At 38.4% G+C, this 25,766-nt stretch overlaps 1 protein-coding gene across 2 annotated transcripts in view; it reads right to left on the reverse strand.

The window, feature by feature from the left end:
• Positions 1-557: 557 nt before the first annotated feature.
• Positions 558-25,766, reverse strand: part of PPP4R2 (protein phosphatase 4 regulatory subunit 2) — a 40,944-nt gene continuing 15,735 nt past the window's right edge. For both annotated transcript variants that reach the window (XM_019504739.1, XM_019504740.1), the window contains 7 exons: positions 14,026-14,196; positions 8,656-8,749; positions 8,124-8,161; positions 6,128-6,202; positions 5,646-5,789; positions 4,013-4,281; positions 558-2,895 (listed from right to left, as the gene is read on the reverse strand). In XM_019504739.1, the coding sequence (XP_019360284.1) occupies positions 2,591-2,895; positions 4,013-4,281; positions 5,646-5,789; positions 6,128-6,202; positions 8,124-8,161; positions 8,656-8,749; positions 14,026-14,196 (1,096 nt within the window). In that variant the 3' untranslated portion in view covers positions 558-2,590. The remainder of the gene's footprint in view (positions 2,896-4,012; positions 4,282-5,645; positions 5,790-6,127; positions 6,203-8,123; positions 8,162-8,655; positions 8,750-14,025; positions 14,197-25,766) is intronic.

Genomic DNA, 25,766 nt, shown 5'->3' on the forward strand with positions numbered 1-25,766 from the left:
TTTAAATCATAGGTGCATACAACAGCCATGATTGCTCTCACATGACCAACACATTCTGTCTAAATGAGTATTTATTAAAAGTATATATCAGATGTACACACTTCTGGCATTTGTGGGTATCCACCAACTTTGGAAATATCAAGCCACAAGTGTAAAGATACTATGCATTCTTGTAATTACAAGTATTTATAATTTAAAGTAGGAAACATCATCTACAGAGTGGAACACATTAGATATATGAAGGAGTACTGATCTGGAATCAATTTATGCCAAACCCTAGCAAATCTCTTTGAGACAGCATGTACCAAATATTAGCAATTTAAAAGTACTTACCCATAACCATGTTGTAATTACAATCTGCAAATGCAGATACTAGTAAATAGTAAGATGCTTACTATGACATATATTCAAGCATGATTTTACTTTATTAGCTATTGCTCATTGCAGGAAAAAAAGAAATATTTGTGGATTTACAAACTGATATATGGAGATCTGTTGTGCAAACCTTTACAATTTTGTGGCACTGCTGCTGCTAAAATAAACATAGCAAAAATTCATAGGTGCTTAAAGAATAGGTTTATTGACAATATTTTCACAAATAAACATTCTAAAGAAAATTTCAGAAATCTCTAAACTTAGAAATGTTGTTCTCATTGCCAAAGTATTCCCAAAAACCAACAAAAAGGTAAGATGTCACTAATTTTTTACGTCATTATATTTGACACTTTCCTAATTCCAACACCTTGGTTCAGTCCTTTAATTTTTATGATACACATTCAACCCCTCTGCACAATGAAAATTAAGTTGATAACGTATGATTTTTCCTTTTGTCTGGGGAACACTAATCGTTTGTTTTGGCAAGCATCTCCTGGATTACGTCCTCTGTTTGCTTTAAACGTGATGGGTAAAATCAGTAAGTAGTACATTACCTTATAAATATACAAACTGAGCCAAATTATTCAAAACCTGTATTTCCCAAAAAAGATAATATAAATGACATATAAAGCATACCGTCTAGTAGCAGAAACTATTAGTGTGCATTTTAGAGGTCTTTTTTTGTAGTTCAGGTATGTGAACTTAAAACTAAAAAGGGATTGTTTTATATTTTGATAAAAATGTACTCGAATATTTTATAACATTAATATTTATTGCTTTATATGAATACTGTATTGAAAGCCCAAGCATTCAGTTTACACACAGAAATTATACAATTATATACTGTTTCACAATGGCAGTGAGCACTTGTTACAATCTACAAAAAATCTACTTTACAGAAATTTAAAAATTCTAAATATCAAAAAGGTACAATTGAAGAAACAGGTATAAATTTGGCAGCCAGTAATTGTGACTGGGAGGTTGCAACTTGCATGTCTTTAAATATGGGAATTTGAAAATATTGCGAGTTTAAAGCAGTAGTTGTGCTTTGAGCTAGTTTGAAAAAAAAATGTAACACTGGCTGTCAAAGTAGCGTGTTCAAAAATATTTAGTTCACTTCCAAAATGTTATACAAATTATGGTGATATCTATGCACCCCAAAAACTTTAGTCATTTAGCTCAGGTACATAACTAAGGTAATATATTAATTCTCCCAATCCAGCGGTGTATCATACCAATGCCATCTGCATACTTTAGAATAATTTTGAAAGAAACTTTCCTATAATATTCACAATGCTCAGAGAACTCAAAAAGGCAAGTACCTGTCCAATTTTTCAGAGATTCTCATCAGATTTGCAAACATTCCTTCTACAAAATTTAAGCTAAAGTTTTGATTACTTTGTTCTCAACAAAAAAAGCGCATTTTCTCATAAATAAAGCAAATCCTTTCACACAGGCACCTCAGAAGTATACAAAAGCGTTGTTGTTTGAACAGTTCTCTTGGAATGTGTCTAACCTGGTACTTTCAGTGTTAAGATTACCAGGGTTTCACATGGGCCAGATTTTATTCTACATATTCACAGGCAAATGAAACTGCTCTGAGGTGAATGCAGTCTTTTCCTATAGAAAAAGTATTCATTGTACTTAGTTTATAGAAACAGAAAAATATAACATTTCCCCCATTACAATTGTGGGAGGATAAGTGTGTATGTGTGTGTAAAATGTAACGCATTAAACATACAACTTAAGGTTTCATAGTATGTATTCAAATAAAACTCTGGAAACCATCATGGAACCCTATAATTCACATGTTAATGTTTAAACTGTAACCAAAATATGGAGTAACTGCTATAGCTGTCAGAAAGAGACGAGACAAAAAGCTTTTTTGCATACATACAACTAAGTGTGGTAATCTCCAAAAAAGTCGTCAAAATTATAATTACCTTCCAGTTTAAAAACTTTTATTCTAAATAAAAAAAACTATACACAAACCACTGATTTGACCAGACCGAAAATTCAGCGGTAAGCAGGACCTGAATGAGCTGGTATTCACAGTTCTTATCATGTACAACTCGTTCAGGGTTCAATCCATGGAGTTTATTTTACAACCTGCTTCTCTTGTAAAACTAAAGGTCCACTTTATTACATAAAATTATTTATACAGTGTAAAACCAGAGCCTTATGGAAAATACTGCATCTAAGTGTATTTAAATTATTAGTCTTGCTCCATAGGTTCTTCTGTGGCTTCATCGCTGTTTTCCATAGGGGTCTCTGATGAAATTTCAGGAGTTCCACTGGCAAAGGATCCTAAGTCTTCAGTTTCACTGCAGTCAGCTCCACTACTGACAGAGCCACTATTTTCACTGTCTTCAGAATGCAAATCTTTCTCTGCTTGAGATTGATCAGATTCCTCCATTTGATTACTCTCCTCAGAGGTCTCTTCATTCACAGTTAAGGATTCAGTGTCTTTTTCTTGATCTTTTCTGTCTGGCGCAACATTTCTTGGTGACATGAAGGATTCTGAAAGCATTGAAATAGAGGTCTTAGTATTCTTTTTAAACAAGACAACAACTATATTCGATTAGCTTGAAACCCTAGATATTACGCTTAGAAACAGACTATTCTATTATAAAAATTTAGAAAAACAAATTAGAGTCTTGAGCATCTTAAATACTTTTCTTTAAAAAATTACCAAAGCCACTAGACCCTACCGTAAAGCCATTACTTCACCCACCACACACAATATTTTCAAACACTTAGTCTAAAGATTAAATATTGGTAAACGGTATATACCAAAGCCTAAAATGACACATTGCCTTTTCTTACCACCTCACTTATCTTTTCCCAAAGTAGCAACTCCCCTACATGTTAGTTTTCAGAACACTGTTGTTTTAAACAAAGCACACTTCAAAAGTTTAATCCACTAGTTACTTCATGAATAAACGTGAACCCTGAAGACCCTGAAGTGGAGAAAGGAAGTGAAAGAGAATTGATATCAATGTTGCTCCTTCTAGAGAAGAAACTCTCTTTCTTTACTTTGTACTGCTGCTGTTCATCAGGACTCTTTGTTTAGTACTTTGAATTACCATACAAATGTGATTCTTGGATCAGAATTCTAGCAAGATTTGAGAGTTAAAGTGTTCGGTGGCGCACAGTTTCAAAAGACAAAGAGCAGGACTTAACATCTAGTTTGCATTAATTTAAGCACTACAACTGACAGCACAATACTGACCACCTGATCCAAGAAGGAAGGTCAGAAAGCAGAACATCTGGACACAACTGGTGGCTCACTGGACGCATATGCAGCCTCTGGGTTCCCACTGGTTGAGACTCCCACCCCAATGCTGCAGCTTCAGCAACCATCCAGGGCTCTGGGCTTCCTCCCCTGGCTCTATTTCCTGCATCCACAGCATAGTGCAGTGCATGGTGCCGGGGGAACCTTCATGTGATGCAGCAGGGGAAGGGGAGCCATCCACGTGCATGCTGCACCGCGGGAAGCTGCAGCTCCTGTCATGCAGCCCCTGCTGTTACAGTCCAGGGGCACATGGCCATCAGCCACTTTGAAGAGCCTTGCTTAAAGAATTCCCACATTCAGAAAAAAGTAACATTTCACATGTTATACAAGTAAATCAAATACCTTCCTCTTCATCCTCTGCACAATGCTGTCTGACACAACTAGAATCTTTTTCTTTATCCTGAGATGTAGGAGATGTTCCAGTCTCTTCTACCATAGCCGAAGAAACTTCACTGGAGGCAGTTTGGTTGGATGTCTCTCTAGCTTCCCCTTCCTTGTCAAACTTAAGTCTTTTTACTTCGTGTCCGTCTGCTTCCACAGGATCATCTTCAGGATGTTTATTTTTAACAGGGCTAGTTTGAACACTGTCTGATTCACATGCTGGTGACTCCCTACAACAACAAAAGAAGCCATAACTTGCCACAAGAAAGTTCCAGGTCATATCATATCTAGAACTACCTATTGCAGGCAGATGAAACAGCACTGGGGGTATTTTTTCACAAGACACTCCCAAACTACTGGCCCAGCTTAGTTAAATTTTCAGCAATGAGACAAAAACTCTTCTTTTTCTCCCAAGATCTAAGAAGGGTGGAAGGACTAGGAAGGGGTTCCCAAACTATGGTACACAGACCCCTGGGGGTATACAAGACATTTCTGGGGGGGGGGCGTACACAAGAGAAACTGCATAATGACAGATTTAATTTTCATTATAGTAATAATTGGCATTTAAGGAGTTAAAATAGGTATGCTGGTACACAGGCAGCTGGTAAATCTGGAAGGAGGTATGCAATAAAAAAAAATTAGGAATCTCTGGACTAGGCTGTTGTCTCATGGGTCCAAACTACACATTCTTGCAATAGGTTTGTTACTATTTGTGACAAACAAATTTAAAATGCTGGTATTAGCATCTGGAAGTAGATAAACATGGACACTTGCAAGCATTACCTTTAGATCGCCCTAACCAAGATTACGGCGACCTAAATGGCCAGGTGTACAAGCATTCACAGGGTTTAAGTCACCCTAAAAACGGCATGCCCAATCTAAGAGTAGTTCCTGTCCAAGGTTAACTTTAGACTGGCAAGGGGTTAACGCAACTTAGTGAGGATTTTACCCAGCCTGTGAATGTGTACAAGCATTCACTAGCACAGCCCTGAGGCTGGGAAACAGCAGCCACTCTCCAGAGTCCCAGGGCTTGTGCTGCTTTTATACCCTTCCCCACCAACCCTGACTAGACTATTTTTAACTCCCACTACCTGTCCACCCCTGGACCAGGCAGCACCCCTGTGGACCCACCACCCCTCTCCTCACTGACTGACTTGCCTCTGGCTGCCTGCACCTCCTCCAGGCAAGCAACACATGCTTGCATGAGCCATTTGCATGAACGCCTGTTTACACCCTCAGGATTTGTTAACAGTTCGTTGTTTACTCTTCACTCACTTTTTACTACACATTCTCATGCCTTTAGAAGATCTGGGTTACTCTAAACATATAAGCAAGCCAAGCCAGACAGAATTATGCCAAAGAAGGTTACAGTCCAATATATCTCTTGCATTCATGTGCTAGACTGATAGATGTACAAACAGCAGTAAGTACATGGTATATAGACACGTGGGTATTTGCCTCAGTTCTTCTGAAACATGCATGATTGATACTGAGCAAAAAAACAAAAACAAAAAACAACTTAAAATTCTATACAAAAAATTTAAAGTAAGTGAAAAAGCATGAGAATAATTAAATCTCTACATTTATCACCAACCTGTGGTTTTTTTCTTCTGCTTGCTGTAAGTTTGACTCTTTATGTTCTGTGCTGTCAGGCAATCCATTTGTCGTCATAGGAGCTGACAAGGAAACCTTCGGTCGATTTACTGGTCTGGGAGTTCCAGGACCATTTATGTTAGATCTTAAAAAAAGAAAAAGGAAAAAGAAACTTATCCCTTTAGCAAAGTAATTTCTTACACATAGACAACGATTAGATACATTCTAGTTTCAGAGAATCTGAAACATGCTAATACATTTTCATTGCCAAAAGCTGCATTATTCAACAAGCAACATGCAGAACATTCCATCTTTATATGAACTGGATACAAAAAAAAAAAAATCTGAATCAGTAAGCAGGATGCTGCCATACAGTCTGGGAAGTTCTCTTGGCCAGTTACTTCCAAAACCAGAGAAGATTTCTACATCCTGCTTGCTCCCCTCCAAAATAAGCACATTGATTCTTGATACTACTAAACTTACCTGTCTGAATAACCCGGTGAATTTCCTGGAAACATTACACCATTCATCCTGTTTAAACTATTGGAATTATTTTTCCTACAAGAAATCAAAAAAGTTATATTTAGCAATATAATAAATCATGAGCTATTAAGACTTTAAGTCTCCTTAATTAAAATAGCATAAACAGGGTATATTTTCTGAATTTATTTTACAGTTAAGCTGACTTAAATAATTGGAGCCTCTACTTCAGTGCATTGTCATCTCTCTTATGACAAGAGTATCTTCCTCAAAATCCTCATGTTCCCTTTAAACAGGAGGATAATCACATGCATAAATCTTTGCTGAACTGTAGCTTCAAAGATTAAGCTTGACAGAAACCATTTCTTTGTGGCCTGAATAAAATTCAAGTGTAACCATGGCATTTATGCGAAAGATAACCCCTTTCTTCCCCAAAACTTCATTGAAAGGGAACTTCTCCCTTTCAATCTCCTCTTTATGGGAAAGAGATTACCCACAGAACTGCTTTTCCAGGCCTCCAAGCAAGAACACATTCAGATCTTACCACTTTGTGATGACTTTCAATTCTCCACAGCCATGCCTTCAGATAAGGCATCAGAGAAACTCCTTCCTGAATTTTGCCTAAATCATTTTTATTAATGTTGTGATGGGGAAATTTGGATGCAGTTGAGAAAAGTACTACTCTAGGCCCGGAAAGACTGAGCTAGCAGATACCTTGGACTCTCCATTTTTAGACAGCACTCTACAGTCAAATCACTTTTCCCTCTGTGACAATTATATATATTAAAATGCTAGAACTTTGAATCCTTCAACTCCCCCTTCATTTTCTCTAGGCCCAATCTAATGTTGCAATCTTTAATGCACACAGACTTGAAGCTTATCTATGCAACAAACACCTGGCTGGGGTCATCTGACCCCAGCACTTTCCGGCCCGGGGCAAGGGGTCAGACTCAATCTACTGAGGTCCCTTCCAACCCTAAAAATCTATGAAAGCTACTGCGTGCAACAAGTTGTCAAGTAATTTTAAAGTACAAGCTATTGCAAAGTAGCTCTTAGCAAGGTCTCTCTTAATTGGCACTAACTGGCACTTCTTTATGTTTTACCTGAATCTATTTCCACAGTGACCTAGAATTAGACAAAGGTACTCCTGGTGCTGAAAAGAGGCTACTCAGGGAGCTATTTTGCTTACATAGGAATATATAGCTATCACATGTCTATAAGACAGGTGTACATTAAAGCTGGAAAGTGTATCCAAGTAGACAAATTGAGCTACTTTGAATTTAGTAAGCTTATGTATCAACAGCAGTGAAGCCAGGGCAGCACACACTTTAGCAGGCCACTAAGGACCTGGGTATCTAACTCAAGTGGTTAGGCCCTGTTGAAGCATTGACCACTGGATCTTCCTGCTATTTTTAACCACTGTATCCAGATTAAACCTGTAAGTGTTGCATTGAAGTCCCAGCTGGAGTGTGCCCATACCTTTACTACTATAAGGTAAAGCAACATGAGGTACTGGAGAACAATAATTTAAACAGCCCCATGCAGGAAAGCCCTGAGAATAACAACAGGAAAGATGGAATTACTCTTTAAACTATTAAAGCTGTGGAAGACATGAAACTAGATTCCCTTGCCCTCCTCCCAAATTAATTGCATCAGTTGTGAAGTGCAACTTATGCCAGTCTAAAAACAAGCAATGACACAGATTTATCAGAACATTTATTATTTTTTTATTTTAAAAAGTCAATTGTGCTATATATTTGGATTATGAAACTTGTTCTTCACTCCAAAGTTACTAGAGGGGTAAAACAAGCAACATGCACAACAGAATTTGTTTACTACTTGTTTAACCAATTGATAATAGTAGCTAAATTTTTGTCATGCATGTCTTACTGTTGGCAAGGTAATTCAACACTACTGCCAGCAACAGAGAACACAAGACAGACAAAAGCCCACTAATATAAACCTAAAGTCTGTAGCTGAAAGAAAAGTTTGCACTTACTCTGAAGATGGATACACACAGCTGACAACCATGACATTCTACAACAAAAAACATATTGTCAATTTAGAAAAAAGAAAAAGGAAACATTTCTGATCCTGAAAGGGGCTCTAAACTTGAGGATTAATAATACATGAGCGCCAGTCCTATTCACTAAAGCATTCCTCCAAACTTTAAGGCCAAAACTGAGCTGCAGTAAAAAAACAAATGTCAAACAATTAAACCACCCAAAAGACTGTGAACAGAGTCTAAATTAGTTGGTTGTTTACTGCTGGGAGTCTATATCACAAATGGCATTATGTCTTCTATGAACAGTTGGCGTGTCAAGGACCGACTAAGAACAGTGGCAGACCTAGCCCAGAGTTCATGTTTTTTTAGTCAGAGGTATGTTTTATAACTTTTTTTTTTGCATTTGTTTCAACTTTTAAAGAGCAAACCATGTTTTCAGCAGTAATGAAGCCAACAAACGTCATATTTAACTATTATTCAGAGGGTAGTTACAACTTAGCTGTGATACATCTGAAGACAAACATACCTTTTCCACTCCTCTGAGAAACTTGTCAGTTCCTGTATAATTCCGTCTTGGATCTGTCAGCAACTCACAGAGCCGCTGAATAGTAAAGGGAATACTGCAATAAAATACATTTAAAACAGTTAAGATTGCATACTGCACGTTAAAGATTGTGAGGGAGAAACAGCATTACTGTTTCCCCTGTAGGCTAAAAAAGGTTTCAACCAGTACTGAAAGTTTCTGGAAAGTTAGTGGTGACAATCAGGATAGCTGTAACTAAGTTACATATTTCTCATTTGTATATGCAGTTAGCAAATTAGAAAAGTTTTACCAACAAAACCATGTGTAATAAGACACCATCCCAAAAGTCACACATTTTCAAGGCTACTCTAGTAAGGAACAGGCAGGATTCAATTCAGGAAACAAAGTCAGTAACAGTAGCTGTTTAAGATTATATTTATTGGATAGTACATAAAAAGTAGAACAGTTTCAAGCTTCACATGCTTCTAAGACTTAAAACAAGAAGTGGCTCTCAAACTGTAGTTATTTTGATCATACAATGTGTCTTTATAATAAATGCTTTAAGTTTTTAATTAGTACACCAGGTAAAAAACTTTAATGGTTATATATACCATTTTTAAATATATTCCATTTTCCTCATCCAAATGTAAACATCCCAAGTGTAATTACTGTTTTTGCTGTCTTTTAAGTATATACAAACAAACAGATGTGCTAAGCCTCTACACAAATATGTCCATATACATGCAGTCTCTATTCAGCAATTCTGCACTTGACTTCACATTAGTCAAATATTAGCTACAGCAAGTTAAATATACTGCACATATGCAATGCCTAATAAGTACTCATACATTTACAAATTTAATGTTAGCCGATCATCTTGTAAGGGCTGCCAGGTAACATTTATTGCATATCAACTTACAGTAGATCTATTTTGTTGCCCAATTTTCTAGAAGTTCTGTGCTATTAGAATGCTTATCTGAGTTTGAAATCACTACACCTGGAAAAAATGAAGCTAGTAGAAAGTGTTTCATAATTCTTATTCTTCAGGTTGTATATTTTCAATATGAGAAATATAAAAGACTCCCAAATGAAGAGTTTACACTTGTTGTGTCAATGTAAATACATTCGACTTGGTCCTACATTTGATGTTCGCAACAGTGAAACAAAAGTATCAGTTTCCCAAAATTATGGTAATTTAATAAATTTGAGTCTGCAATAAAGAAACTATTCCACAAACTGAGACAAAGAAGCCTATTTCATTAAATATTTCTTTTTTCAAACACACATTTAACCAACTCTTCACCAAAAATATAGCAACTTGGAAGAAACATTTGCAACCAATGTGATCAGTCACTGGCATAAACCCTACTGGAAGGCTCTAATGGCCCACTATGTTTCATAACAATGGAAAGAAAGCATCACCCACCGTGCTGTGCTGATGCTTCACTGTATTATGATACAGTATTATGGTTCCGAGAAGGGAGTATAAACCTTAATGTAAAACCACTAACAAGTATACTGCAATACAAGCCTACAATAGAAATGTTCACCAGCATTTCCAACCTACCTCCAAATGCCTCAGACAGTACAGCTAGCAAACAGTAATGCTGATCAATAAGTATCTACTACGATCATACACCCAAATCATGACATACAGAACCTGTTCTTTATTTCACTCCTGAGGAACAAAAACAAACTGTCAGACTTGGCAGGTTATTCTTTGTGGATCTGAGCCAGTTATAGGGGGTCAGCCTCAAGTGCCAGAAATGATAGCATAATACATGTAAGGCTTGCTAAAGCAGTGATCCAGCAACAGCACAAAAACATTTCCAGAACAGATATTCACTTTTGTGTAAAAGAGCACATGAGAAAGTTAGCCATTTAATGAATGTTCTGATATTTAGATAAAAAGATATTTCCCTACATGTATGTCACTGATGTTCCTACTGTGACCTAGAATGGTTTTTTGGCTATTTTTCTCACCTTGTCGTGAACAGGCAAGTGTGTTTATTGTTGTTCAACTTTCTCATTAGGAAGACTCCAGTCCTGGCAACAGTCTGAATCCTGCATCTTCCACTCCAACATCTTTGCTATTGATCAAGTTATTCATATTATTCTACAGCTGTGGGGAATTTGTTTTAGTCAGAAAGATGGCAAACCAGAAAATCCTTGCCGGGTACCACTTCATTTTGCTGCCCCTCAGTATTTTCAATCATCCTCTCAAGCGCTAAGTATGTAGGACCCCACCACACTGAAAGATTTAAATGATTTGCAAACTCAGTCACACAGATCAGCATAATTAAAGCTGTGCAAAAGTGTTTAGAGATCAATTTGCTGTGAAAGGCAGGTAACTGGAAAACACATAGGGAAATAGCACTAATCTTTAAACTGTAAAATTAAAAATGGAAGTTTATTAAACATCCATTTACAGAGTTATGAATTCGCTTTAGCAGTAGGATAGGAAGAGGTGAAAATTCATGAAATCCCTTTTCATTTATCTTTCCTGAATAATGGACACTTGGAATGAAGATTAGAAAGAGATGAAATAGCTCATGAGACTCAGTGGAATTCTGGCTACTCGGGTGATAAATTCCATGAAATAAGCTCAGCAACTTCAAAGTACAGAGGGAAATGATTTACAATCAACTCAGCTACAAGCTTCACTGTGATATAATATTCCTGGCTAAAAACAAGTACTAGTCCCTGGAAAATTTCTGTAAAAGTGGAGAACTTTGCTTAATGCACTGTAGATGGCACTATATATCATAATATCACTTCCTGTAAAAGAAATTCACTCCAAAATAATGTTTCCTGTAAAATGAGTTTTTAATTAGCAAGCTTCCAGAGGCACTTCAGTTACAGTTGACCAAAAGATAAAAATAAGCTAGTCTAAATCATGATTTTAAATTAGGTTACTAAATTCAAAAAAAAATGATGCAATTTTGCGCACGAACTTAAACAAATCTGATTGTTTATACTAGCAGAGTTGCACCCATTTATCAAAATAGGTTTAGAAGTGTAAGTGTGCAAGTTGCAAGTTCCAGCCTAAGCTTTGTTTCTATTTTCCTGAAGGTACTTATCACCATGGTATCCAAGAAATGAAGCGACCTAAATTAGTAAAAGTGAGGGTCATGGATAGACACATCTGAAAACAATTAAGTAGGCCATCATCACAACTGTTTTAAAGCAGTCGGAGCCCCTAACTGACTAACAAAAGTACCAGGGAGCACATCTCAAAAGCCCTATCAGTAACAACAACATTTCTTTTTTGTTCTGTAGAATCCTTCACAATATCCAAGCTTTCCAAAAGGTGCTCTTGAAAAAGTCTTCCAGTTTTACTAGAATAGAGGGAAAAGAATGAAATCTTCTAAGAATTTATTTGAAGACATGTAAAGGTCTTGAGCGAGTTAAAAGAACCTGGTTCTGCAAGTACACCAGGCACTGCCAAACAGATACAGACTGACACACAGGGCTGAAATATGCACTGCCACATCAGCATTCAGACAGCTAGCAAAGAGGCAAACAACAAACTCCAGTAACAGAAGTAGGATTCTGCCAAAGGAAACAAAATCCCATGAAACAATGCATTTACCCTTTTTTCCTAAACCTCTGACTCTATAGTTTCAGTAGTTTTATATGTATGTTGAGCTGTAGGAGCCAGGCGTAGGCTAATTTTGATTAAATTTACAATAAACTGAAGCAGTTTAATTACTGATGGTGATATAGCAAAACAGAGCTACAAAACAAGAGATAAGAGAATGCACAAACTATGGCCTGTTTTGTTACATGCTTTGATATAGAAACCTACGACTGATGGTTTAAGGATTGTAGACTCATTACAGCTGTCTAAACTGCTACACTGAATTTTGCCACATTCATGATTGTGAAATGCACATTTTTAACAGTTTTTTTAGGAGCATTATTATAAAACCTCCTCCTGGAGGCACTTTGCGGTTTTAAACATTTAAAAGAACACGTGACAAACAATGTTGGAATTCTTCCTTAGTGTTGCAGCAAGTAACGCTTCGAAACTGGGCGGCAAGAAGGAAAACTTCAACAGTAGAAAAGGCTCAGTCCCCTGGGGGTTCTGCCAAGCATGCTTTGGAGCTACATGATACCATGTTTGTCATGATATTTATCTTCCCTGTTTGCGAGGGCTGAGTATTGGTAAGCAGTGCAACATTAGCAAAAATAGCTCTGACATACTGAAAACATGAACCCCAGATGCACGTATGGATTCTTCACTGAAGAAGTGAAAGTATCCCAAGTATTAATACTAGCCAGTGAAAACTACGTTAAATTTCCTTTTCCAAAATATAGGTTTCAGTAGAAATCTTTGGTATTAAGATTTGCCATAAGTCAATCTACAAGTAAATATACCTGAAGCTTTCTGTATATGAACAAAAGCATTTCAAGAAAAAAAAGAAAAAAAAAAATCACATCTGAACTCGATCATACGAAACTGCAGGAGTTCCCAGAACCTTTAATGTTTGCAATTTCAGGGCTAACATGGAAAAAAGTTCTGATATATCCATTCTCTGATAAATCGCAAAATACCAAACCATTCAATTTTTCAAGAGGCAAAGGTGCCAACACAAACCGGTCAATTGATGAGTTTGTGACTCCATTGAGGTATGTAAAAGTACTTTAAAGGTCATAAAAAGGATATATACCAAATAAGAGAGTAGACGTTCATGGAGAAAAATCAATTTATTTATAAAGAATCAAGGCTTCAAAAATAAAATAAAATAAAAAGACCTTTGTACAAACGTAATAATCAGCAACAATACACTTAATACTAGAGATATGATTGACAATCCTTCAAATTCTAAAAGTATCTTTTACAACCACTGAACATATGGTTGTTTTGACCTACAAATACAAACCCATAAAGTTCAACAATTTGTCCTGTTGTTGTATTGTGCCTTGTAGTTAGTTTTGTTTTTTTGCTGAGCTACTAACCTGTCACAAGAAAAATACAGGGACAAACACTGATGACTTATGTTCTTAAAAAAAGCCAAATACCTCAAGGTGTGTTAAAGCCTTATTTTAAAACTATAAATGTACTTCTTCTATATACATTTTTTATTACATTAATAATGCCTGTTAAATAAAATTAATCCCACATTTCAAAACAACTGACAAATGCCACAAGATGTGAAGAGTTATAAAAAAAATATATTTGAAAGTTCAATGATATCTTTAATTGGTACAGACAGTGGTGGCTGAAGTCACCTATTTATGACATATGTTATCAACAGAATGAGAATATGGAAGTCACTACCGTAACACAAAGGTTAAGGAACTGTAAGATGTGAAACAATAAAAATGGCATAAATCAACAAATGAGGTTGGATTTGAAAAGTTACATACCCATTAAATCCGGTGACAATTTTCAGAATGCGTTCCTTCATCTCTTCGAAGGGAATATACTCCACATTGGGATTAGGAGGGCCTCGTGGCTCAGGGGCAGAAGTTCTGAAATCATCCATCACTTTCTCCAGTTTGAAAATAAAATAGCCTTTAAACTGAGACCACTGAACCCTAAATAAAAAGGTAAAAACAAAAAAAATAACACACTTGCAACACAGACGTGTTAGAGCAAAGCAAAACCAGAGAAAAGCATAATATTTATTCAGAGAATTCTAAAAATTGTATACATTTAAGTACCAACTACAGCCAAAAAGCCATAAACTAAGCATTTCATATTATTCCTAGGTAGACAGGACAAAATGAAATGCTTTTAGCATTAACAAGGATGTCAAAATTATTTCTAAATGTAAATTTTAGGACTTTAAATGTTCTTCTGCGTTATCAGAGTTGAACACAAATGTGCAACTGATTTACCAACTACTGGACTGAACACTTTGTAGACAGTAGCCATCTTCTGTTATATTTGCATAACACCTAGCATACTGATTGCTGATCCTACTTGGGACTTTCAGGTGCTATTGTACAACATAAATACTGTGGAATCTACCACTGAAGAAAATACTGATTATTTTAACCATATTTGGCCCTTACAGCTCTCTATATACCTGACTGAAATCTATGCAAGTCTTAAAATAAAGGTCACTATAACTATAAGCATTTTGATGAGCAAACTGAAGCCATTTAGAAATCTACCTTCCATTATTCAAGCTTATATTTATGTATGAGTCTTATAGGCCATGTTGTAAAAAATGGCGCATAACCCCATACCCTAAGGCTTGAACGCTTTTAATTTTTACTTCAAAAGAGCCACCTAGCAGCAAGCACGGTTTTTATTTTCACTTGCATAACAAAATACTCATATTACCGCAATCAGCCCTCTTCTGGTTCACACTGGGCATGTCTACACGTTCATTAATGCACCTTACATATTGTACATTTAGTTTAGTACTTCCTTAAAGCACCAACTAAATGTGTAGTACCTAAACTTACTGCACAGTAGCACTGGCACACGGTTATTTAGTGACACTAACTGTGCATTCACCTAATAACACTGCACAGGATGATATTAGCATGGTCCTTGCTGTGTCACACTACTGCATAATGTTATTAGGACAATGCGCAGTAAGCATCTCCTGTAGAAGCACCCATGGTCAACAAACCAATCTGACAATAACAGAATAGGGCTGAACTACACTTAAATCCCGTCCCCCCGGACACCCACTCTCTTCCATAGTTACTGGTAACAGTGCCTGTAAAACAGATTGGCGCTGCATCCTGTGTTCATTTGTTAACGATATTACAACAGATTGGATACTAGGCCTGTGTAAATAGGGAAGTACTCGATTTGGACTCAGCCAATTTGGAGAACAGCGATTCAAATCACTGTCCTGAAGCGATTCAGCCAAATCAGCTTCGTAAGATTCAGCGCCGATTCAGAGAGATTTGGATCGGCTGGGGAGAGGCAGGCACAGCTGAGCGGCTTCAGGTTCTCCTGCGGCTCCTCTAGGTGTGCCTACCATTCCCCGGGCAGGGGAAGCCATGGGAGAAGCCCCCATGGCTGCCCTGCCTGGCCCCAGCCCAGCCCCTGCACTTTAAAAAAATAAAATAAAATAAAGCCCCACACTCACCAGCAGCAGCAGCAGTGATTGGGAGCTTGTGGCAGAGCCCCTGTGTGCAGCGCAGCGCAGCGCAGGGCAGTGGGTATCACCCTCCTGCCTGGCACCCATATGGCAGCTGCCCCATGGCACAGGTGCAGCATGGCTCAGCAGGGAGCTGTGCACTGCCTGGGAGCTGGGGCTGAGCAGTACTGGGCTCCAGCTGATGCATGGAGCTGCCCCAGCTCTCAGACAGGGCACGGTCCCCTGCCGAGCTGTGCTGCACCCCTGCCATGAGGCAGCTGCCACAGGGGTGCCAGGCAGGGAAGGGGGGCAATCCCCACTGCACCCCACTCCATGGGGGTCTCTGCCACAAGGCCTCAAAGGCCCTGATCATCAGTGCCAGAGCCAGTGAGTGCAGGGATTTTTGTTTTGTTTTTTTGTTTTTTTTAAGTGCTGGGAGGCTGGGCTGGGCTGGGTGGGGGATGGGGCTGGGCAGGGCAGCCCTGGGGGCTTCTCCTGTGGCTCCTCTGGCTGTGCCTGCCTCTGCCCCAGGGAGCTGCGAGGACTATGTCCTGCTGCCACTTGCCCAGCCAATGTGGAGGGGGATGGGGGGCACAATTCAGGCATGGCTCACTCCAGGCAGCAGCAGGGCATAGCCCCCACTCCCAGCATTGCTGTGCCCGTATCAATGTTGGGAGTGGGGGCTCTGCCCTGTCACTGCTTGCCAGCCGGCGCAGAAAAACCAGGAGCGTGGGATGTCGGCACAGCAGTGCTGGGAGCCAGGACTATGCCCTCCTGCCGCTTGGCCCCTTCCGCCTGGAGCTGTGCCCGCATCCCACCCCTTCCCCCGGGCGAGCGGCAGCAGGGCAGAGCCCCGGCTCCCAGCACTACTGCACCCGCATCCCATGCCCTCTTGCCCCCCTCCCCGAGGAACATCCCCCCCCCCCCCCTGGGCAGCTTTTCCCCGCCCCAATCTCTCCCTCCCCCACACACATTCTTTTCCCCAACAAATTTACCAGCTGGAGGGCAGCTGTCAGCTGCCTGTTTAGTCTACAGAAGAATCTTTTTGGAAAAGCTTCAGAATCGATTCGGATGCTTTTACCAATTTGATTCAAAGATTCGGTCCCTGCATCAGGCCAAATCTAATCAGCTACTGAAGCTTCGCACAGCCCTGTTGGATACTGTACTTCTGCTGCCACAAGCTATCAGTCTTCTAGATTTGTTGGTGCTTAAGTATTTTTAGATAGTTGACTTCAGAAGTCTGGCTCTTAGTTTATTTTAAGTAACTTCAAAAGAACCTCCTTCCAAAGTGCTTTTTACCTTACAACTTCAATGCAAGTTTGAGGCCAATGAAACTGTAATAGGTTTTTGGAACACTACAATATATACAAAGACAGCAATTTCCTGAACAGCATGTTATGAACAAACAGACTCAGCCTTTCTATACTGAATACCATAAAACAGAGGTTCCCAAGCTTTTTCTTATTGCATATCCCCTTCAAGATTTACCAGCTACCCAAAAACCCCTACCAGCATACTTTACATATTTTAAGTTCTTAAATGCCAATTACTACTTTAATGACTATTAAATCCGCCATTACACAATTTTTCCCCACGTACTACCCAGAGAAGTCTTGTGTACCTACAGGGGTATGTGCAGCACAGTTTAGGTACCCCTGCCATAAAGAACTTGCACTGCAACACATTTCAGACTACTTCAGAACAGAGAACTTCCTCATGGATCAAGATAAAAATATATTAATCACTTTTACAATTCTGTTAGAGTCCATTTCAGTCAAGGCCTGCTGAGGCATGCCAGGAGATGGGTTGAACAAAACAAGTAATAATGTGATGGAGCACTAATTTTTAAAAAAGAAAAACAAACTGAAAGTGAAGAAGGAAGAGGAAGTTAGCCTACTAGCTTAGCAATAACACATACAAGTTTGACAACAAACCGATTGGTTTGCATGCAGCAAGACAACATAATCAACCTCTAACCTGGTGAATCTCAAAAAGGTATTGCAGAATATTAACACTGTTAGGTGGGCAAACATCCACACACTGTTCACAAGATAAATCTAGAAATATTAACCAGGAATACATAGTGCCAAAAACATTTTAACTTGTCATGATCCTTTAGAGTGGTTTGCAATAAAAGAAATGCTCTATTATTTTTCCATGGTCAAAAACAAAACAAAAAAAACAGTGAAAGCTAATAGCTCTGAGCTGTGCCCCCATGTCTAAGAAGGCTGAGAACCCCTGCCTTTGAAAATGTTGCTTATTGCAAAGCCTTCTGGCTAGTTGACAGTCATATTTAGGCCTTTTGAACTGGAAAAAAGGAGTACCATGTTACTGTTAAGGACAACCAGAAAATTAAGACAGAAAAACAAATGCATGGCTTGAAGAGGGAAGAATATAGCTCAAATGGCTCCTCCTAAAGAGGCAAGTATGATATACTGGTGTTTTTAATATATAATTAAGGAAAAAAATAGAAATGCAACAAAGTTTAAAATAAAAGGTTCCTGTACTTTAAATAGAAAAGAGTAACAGATTTAGCATGCCTCTTCTGGCTACCAGAGGAAATCCTAAAAATATCCCCCTTCTGAAAAGGAAAAAAAAGTTGCAAACCTCTTAACTAAAATACCAAATCAAATAGATGAGAATGGCAGTGAGAAAGTAAACAGAAAAACTGACTCTACCAGTTACCTTTCCAGTTGGTTAAGCCATACTAAAACAGAATACCATAAAAAGTTAAAATATTAGTTTTTGGAAATATTACTTTAACCTTTACAGGTGAATATCATAACCTGCATTCGTGACTATGACTCTGAAAGGCTGCAAAGATATATTCAGACCTTCTGTTTTTGAGGCTCTGACAGATCTCTGCCCATCTGTGAACCACAAAACACTGAGTTTGGAGAGACCGATTAAATGAGCTGCATGCCAGTGCAGAATTACTCCTCGAGTTGTAGCTACAGCTAAACTGGGAACCACTCACTGGAAGTGACTTGACACCAGAGTAGAAGGGGGAGGGCAAGAGAGAGCGCACCAGAGAACAGATGCAGAGCAGGGTGAGAATTGGCTCAGGACAGCGCTGTTCACTCCTCCTTCTCCCCATCTTTTTATCTCTGAATTTGGCACTTTAGCACATTTGATTTATCCTTTGACTACACAACACCGTTCTGCTGGTATAATTATTACAGGCTGAAATTATGAAGAGATCATCCCCTGCAGCTGACAAACTGATGACACTACACAGTTACGGACACTACTCTGCCAGCAGAAGGCAACTTCTTCTATTCAGAAGAACTGGTGCAGTTCTGGTGGCCAAAAAATCTGCTGGCCCACTACCACCCTGCTGCTGCTGTAGAGGCAGCCACTACAATGTAAACTAGCCTAAGCTGAAAGAAAGCACTGATGTGCGTGCCATGCTGGGGAACAGGGAAGGTAAAGTGGCCTCCAGCAGCTATAAAATGTTCTTCTACTAAGCTGCAGCCTCATAAGGCTGTCAGAACTAGAGCCCCTTTGAAACAAAACCCTGTGTAAAGATCAACCATGGTGACAGATTCAAGTCCAAGATTCCCTCAAAAAATAAGTTGGAGAAGCTCTGGCACAAAGAGGCTACTAGGCTGGAAGAGGAGAGAACAGCAACACCCCCCCACACACACCCCAAATAAAATACTGAAATCCGCTGGCACAAAACAAAACACAGCTAACTACATCACTACAAAAGAAAGAAGACAACAAAACCGTAAGCGTGCAATAATCCAGGTCTGCCAGCAGGGAGAGCTGGCAACTAATGAACAGGTGCAAGGAGTTGCCAAGACACAGAATAAAAGGCAGAAAAAACAACCCATTCCAAACAGAATTCCTGTACAGGAATGGGAAAAACATCCATGTGCCTAGATGCCACGAAACAAATTAAGTACCTTGTTTAGAAACAGTCTTGAACACACCACTTCCCTGAATCTATTCCCTGCTTTACTCAAAGCATATTTGTTTGTGCTTTAGCTGCACCTACTGGCAAAGCTATTCAACTTTACCCCCAGGCCCTGTTTAAGTTTTGGATGTACATTTGACCTTCCTAGATACCAGCACTGGCACACCTACCTGGAATATGCACATGGAAACAACCTCGCTTTTGTAAATCAATTCAATGCCATTCTGGTGGCTGAACAAATCAACTGGCAAACCCAGCACTTGACCATTAGGCCTTTCAAAGGAGGCAGGCTTTATCATCAGCTTTGTGTTCCCAGCATGCTGTTTACTCACCCAGCTTTTTCGTAAAAAGCCCAAATACTCCAATGTTTTCTAAAATACCAACACAGTAGAGTCCTGGAGTTTGGCAAACTCTAGTAGCCAACACAGTAATCAGGAAGGAAAATAAATTGTGGATGACCTGATTTCAGTTTCAAACAACAGGGAACACTACAGATCAAACACACCTTGAGGATCCCCTCCCTTAGTTAAAACTGAGATCAAAAGATTTCAAAACGTTAAGTGTTCTGTAACAGTGTTGAATCAAATACATCTGCCCCCAAGAAAGACAAGATTTTGAAGTGCATAAAGCTTCTACCAAACAGCTGAACTGAGATTAAAAACATGAAATTCCTACATAATGAAGAATAATTTAGGGAAAAAAACACAATAAATAAGAGCAAACCCAAATGAGGCATCTGCATGGAGATTCTCTGCTCCACAAAGGATTCATTTGTGAAGACTTACAGCTGACAAAAAACAACTCTCTCGGGATCCAAATGCTTTCAGGAGGAAAAAAGCAGGCTCTAAGTACATACTGAAGTAAAGAAGCTATGCTTCAAGATTTCCTTATCCATTGTGATATTTGAAGTAAGAGCATCTTGACAGGATATTGCAACACAGGGATTGAAAAGTCAAAGTTTAAAAATAGTGCAGTAATAAACATTGAAGTAAACACACTTTAGTATGACAAAGTAGTGTGTGTCATGGAAAAAATCTTAGTTTAAGAAACCAAACTATCTTGAGAATCAAAATAAGACACTATGTTTTTTAAATTTAAAAAAACCTTTGGTGTCTGTGCTAATCACAGGAGTAGCAATTAACATGCTTGTTTTGTAGCACTATCTTAGGCTGAGATTTTTTTAAAAGACAGACCAAAGAGGAAGCAGTTAGCAAAAAGTTACTAACGATAAGCAAAGCAAAAGAAAGTGGTTTCTGAAAACAATGCAAACAGACAAAAGGAGTATCATTTCAAGTTCAGGAACAACATAAAAAAAGCAAAAGGGTGTGGGGCAAATAAAACAAGTGAGAAGAGATTAAGTAAAAAGATAGGAAATAGGTGGTAAGGATTTAAGCATATACACTGAAAACAAGAATTTAAGGCAGACACAAACCTAATGAAAAAAATACCTTGCATTTCAAACTTCTCTAACTGTATTTCAATGACATACTTGGTCCAATAAAAGATACCACCCTAAGAAATCCTTGCCCTTAGCATAGTTTCCGGACCATCATGGCTACACCACCCTTACATTACTGAAATTTATAGGAAAAGACAGAAGATGTTTAGGAAAAATATATTCAGAGCAATACAACAGGATGGTGCATGTTAGTTGCCTGGGTTGGAGGTAGAAGGAAGGCCATGGGGCCAAAGAGAAGAGATCCCAGCATTCCAGGAAAGTGACCTCTACTGCACCGCACCAGGCCTACAGAGAAAAGGGTGAATATGAGAAATGTTAGAAACAAATCTGATGGACATGGAAAAAGAGAAAGAGAGAAAGGGAGAGAGAAAGCAAGCAAACATAGATCACCTCATTTAGTAACTGCTCACAGATTTGTGGCTGTAACTACACTACATAAAAGAAAGTAGGTTTAAAGTAAAATGATTTGTCAAGGTTGCCATTAAGTTAGCCAATTGAGTTTAGTAGTTAAACCATTGTTTGTTCCTAACCTAGGAATGACCCAGATCACTTTAACCCATAACTTGATTTGGCTCAAGTTTTCATTCATACTGTTGCCATGGCTTCCTTACAACAGCTTTTAAATATATAAGGAAACTAGTTGTTCACTTAGCAATCTACTGCTGTTTTGATTGAAACCAATACCCATAATGCATCATTCCTTTAAAACACTCTTACATCATCATGTTGTGCAATATTATACATGAAGCAATAAATTACTCTCCCCAAACATACAGAGAAAATCCAAAGTTTCACTGCATACAAAAGAAGCCCAATCATGGTATTACTCTCACCTCTTTGGTGACTGTAATACCTCTAAGGAGCCAGTCCGCCCTGCCTTCTGCAAGCCTCTTAAGAAGGTGGGGAATAAAGCACCAATGTAAGACTCCCTTTTCAATCTTTTTCTTCACTGCCCACTTTCTTAAGAGGATACTGATGAAACTGGGAAAGCATCTCTCCCCCTCCTCCCCTGCCTTCATTTTTTTAACTACTGTGAGATATAGGAAGTCTCTCCCCCGTCCCCACTCATTTAATCCCACTTAAAACATTTGCTGCTCATCAGCAGATATGGGGTTTTATCTTCAATTTTGTTAATTTTAAAGTATCCTCCCTGGTACAATCAGATTTCAGATTTTCAACAGGAAAAGGAAAAAAAAAAAAAAAAAAGAGTTTTGAAGGGTTTACAAAATCCCCCCAAAGTATCCAAGAATTTCTGAAAAGTAGTATAAAAAAATATTTCTGAATGGAAAAGAAAATCCTACACTCCCCACAATCACCACACAAGGTGTATATGCACATACTAAGTCAACTTAAGATAAGGTGAGGACTAAACTGACTTAAGCCACACCAAAGTGTACACACACAGCTCCCTGACAGGGTGGCAGCCATCTTGTGAGCTATGCCAGTTAAACTAATGTGACTCAAGATAATACACCGCAAAGGTGTATTATCTTGCACTGTATTTAAGTAGACTCTGCTCCACATGTGAGTATATGCTCTGGCAGTTCAGTCGACTTTAAAAAGTTAAGTCCGCTTAACTGTCAGAAAGTTAGTATACGTGTATGCACCCATCATTACCATCTCTGCTCAGGTGTCGACTCTCTGGCAGGTAGCACTAGTTGGGATTCACCAATCACCTCTACAAAAATAATACCTACTCTGGTGCACGTTCCCTAAGAGGTACTCTTCCTTGGATTATATTACCTGGTGTCTTCTTAAAAAAAAAATGCATTGGGGCAGTGTGGCATCTCACTGACTATAACACATAAGTCCCTAACTTTACTACAAGTCTGTGGGTCTTAAGCGTAGACCAAAATGTTCTTAACTGTGTTTGAAAGCTGAATTTCAAAACTGCAGCATGGCCTAAAATATAATTAAGTTTCAGGTCTGCCCACACTACAAGAACTTACACTTTGTTTTAATCACTTCACAGACTACTGTGTAGTCAGCTCATTTAACAGTTTATACAGAATAGATGGGATCTTAAATTTGCCAAAACAAACTGTAAACTTCAGTAATGCCAATGGAAAGTAAAATCAGAACGATGTCTAAAATAACCTGAAGAGCAAAGCAAAAAAATTCAGAGCTGAAATCTGAAATAAAGGTTCTGCAATGATCCCTTAATCTTTCTTCAACTGCTTCAGAGTTTAAAAGTGTTATTAAAAATAGCATAGTTCTCCAGAAATTCAGCACCTCTAAAACTAGCTATGCCCTTAAAATAATGGAATTCAAGGAGCCCTGGTTGGATGGCAACTTTTAGATTTCACAGAAATTCAGGAGTTAATTATCAAGTTACTTGTTTTAAATTGTAAGAAGATGCCTGCTGCTCTGAAAAGAATAACACACTATAAAGAAAGCAAAAAGAAAAAAAAAAGAAACAGAGAAAGGTATACTACTGATTTATGGATTCAAAAGACCAGGAAGGAAACAAGAGAACTTTGTTGCAGGGAAGAAGAGATAAGTTTTTAACACCTCCACACACCCCTATTAGCTTGATGACTCAGTCAGCTTGATAAACACAGCTTTACTGAGAAAGTAGAATATTCTGTATCAAGATACAGTAATAACAAGACACAGTAATAAAAGTAGTAAAATCTATCTGAAAGCAAAAGTCCCTAATATATGAAGATGCAAAAAACAAGAAAACCTGAAAATAATGTAACATTACACAAATTAATGCTTCACCTAATATGTACTGTGACAGATGGGAGGAACAGTACTGCTTATTAGTCTTCATCTAGCATTCTTGTTGACTTTGCTCACAATGAGATAAAATGAAAAAGAAAATGAATATAAACATTTAGTTGATTCCAGCATGGATTTATTCAAGAGAGAATGTGGCCTTTTAAAGTAAGAGATAAGCCTACTTAGTGTTAACCACTTCCTTTCCCCATTTGTCCTTCCTGCCCTCTGCAACACACGCACTGCAAGAACCAGGACTTCCCAGCAGTATGAAAAAGTTCAATTTCACTTTGCTGGTGTAAAGCCCATTGAGGAAGCACAACTGAAATAGATTTAATCACTAGAACTCTTGGAAAATTCAGACAAGCAAGTCTTCCAAGACAGCATCTATTTTACATGCCAGCTTTAGGAAACAGACACTGATTAAAGGCTTTGGAAAATAAACTGCATAGTGTATTTCAATAGATTTACAATGGACTATTTTTGGACATCCATAAGTATTAATACTATGTCCATGCTCATGCTTTTCTATACAAAGTTCTGGCATTATTTGGTATTTTGAAAAATTTTGTACCCCGCAAAAATTGTACCTGAAGTGCTAGTGATGGAGGTCAAAGTGAAAGAAACTTCTTAGACTGTTTCGGAAAAGACTGGGGTATAAAAACTTCACAGTGCCATAGCTGATGGCAAAATTCTAATTAATTGTAACTGAGACAACATTCATCTCAAAACCATATATATTAGCCCAGGCAAGATTATTTGGGTAAATATGTTATCTTTTGCTAGACCAACTTAATTGCTGGGAAACTGTTCTTTGCAAGCTTTCGGGCACATACAGCATTTATACAGGTGCTTTGGGTAGGAAGAGGAGAGGAAGGGGAGGCACTTTAATTAGAACCGCCCTCAGAGCCACTCTGATTAAAGCGCCTGAAGCGTCTTGTGTACCAGCGTCTCCGCACTTAATAATGGTGGCGCAGTTGCTTTAACTAAAGCTTGTTTGATGAGCTCTAGTTAAAGCACTCACGCTGCCGTTTTTAAGTGCAGAGATGCTGATACACAAGAAGCTGGAGTCCGCTGGAGCATGGTAATTACAGTAAGCCTGCTCCAATGTGCAGCAATTACAGCAAGTGGGAGCAGCCTTGCTGCTTATGTATAGGCACCCATGTATATTATCTCATGCTAAACTTGAACAAGTAGATAGAGTAAAAAAACCAGCAAAGAATAACAGTTACCAAATTAGTTTAAAATAACTTCAGTAGTGATATTTTTCTCTTCTCATGCTCTTCTATGCTTCTTATAGATTTATTTTAGTATCAGTTTAAATTTAAGAGCTCAAATTCTGAAAACATTTTGCAATTTCCTTTGCACTATATTTTCTTATGGCACAGAATATCAGTGCTCTTACTCTGGACACTGTCGCTTCTACTTTCACTATCAATACATGGGAGATTAACATATGAATAATACAATTGGTCTTTAAAAAATCCTTGTGCATCAAAAAACCCTCCAGAAACTTAAATGCTTTCAGTCTTCAAATGCTTAGGAGTGAGCAACGGATTTTTTGTCAACTGTTTCCATGTAATATGTTTTGGTAGTACTACCTATAAATACATAATTGGTGTATTTGCAGGAAAGTTGTACCTTCTAAAAGGCATATCATCTTTAGGAAAAGAGTTCTAAACACAAGTTAATGGGTTAAGATATACATGAGTAGCGAATCCACCTAAGCCTGAACCTGCTAATACATGTTAAAACTATAAGCTGCCTTTTTCGTTAGGACTTGACTCATGAAAAGAAAATGCCAAGAGAAAAAGAGAACATTTCTTATGAGAGAAGCTGAGTTTTATTTTGATTTGTTAGCTACTGTCAGAAAGCCTTAGTGAAAGCCTCAATTTTCACTCTGTTAGATATAACAAAGGTCCAGGCTTAAAGAATCGGGGGGGGGGGGGGGGGGGGGGGGGGG

Source organism: Gavialis gangeticus, unplaced genomic scaffold, assembly GCF_001723915.1.
Source record: "Gavialis gangeticus isolate Ggan-Ray unplaced genomic scaffold, GavGan_comp1, whole genome shotgun sequence".
NCBI classification, from domain to species: Eukaryota; Metazoa; Chordata; order Crocodylia; family Gavialidae; genus Gavialis; species Gavialis gangeticus.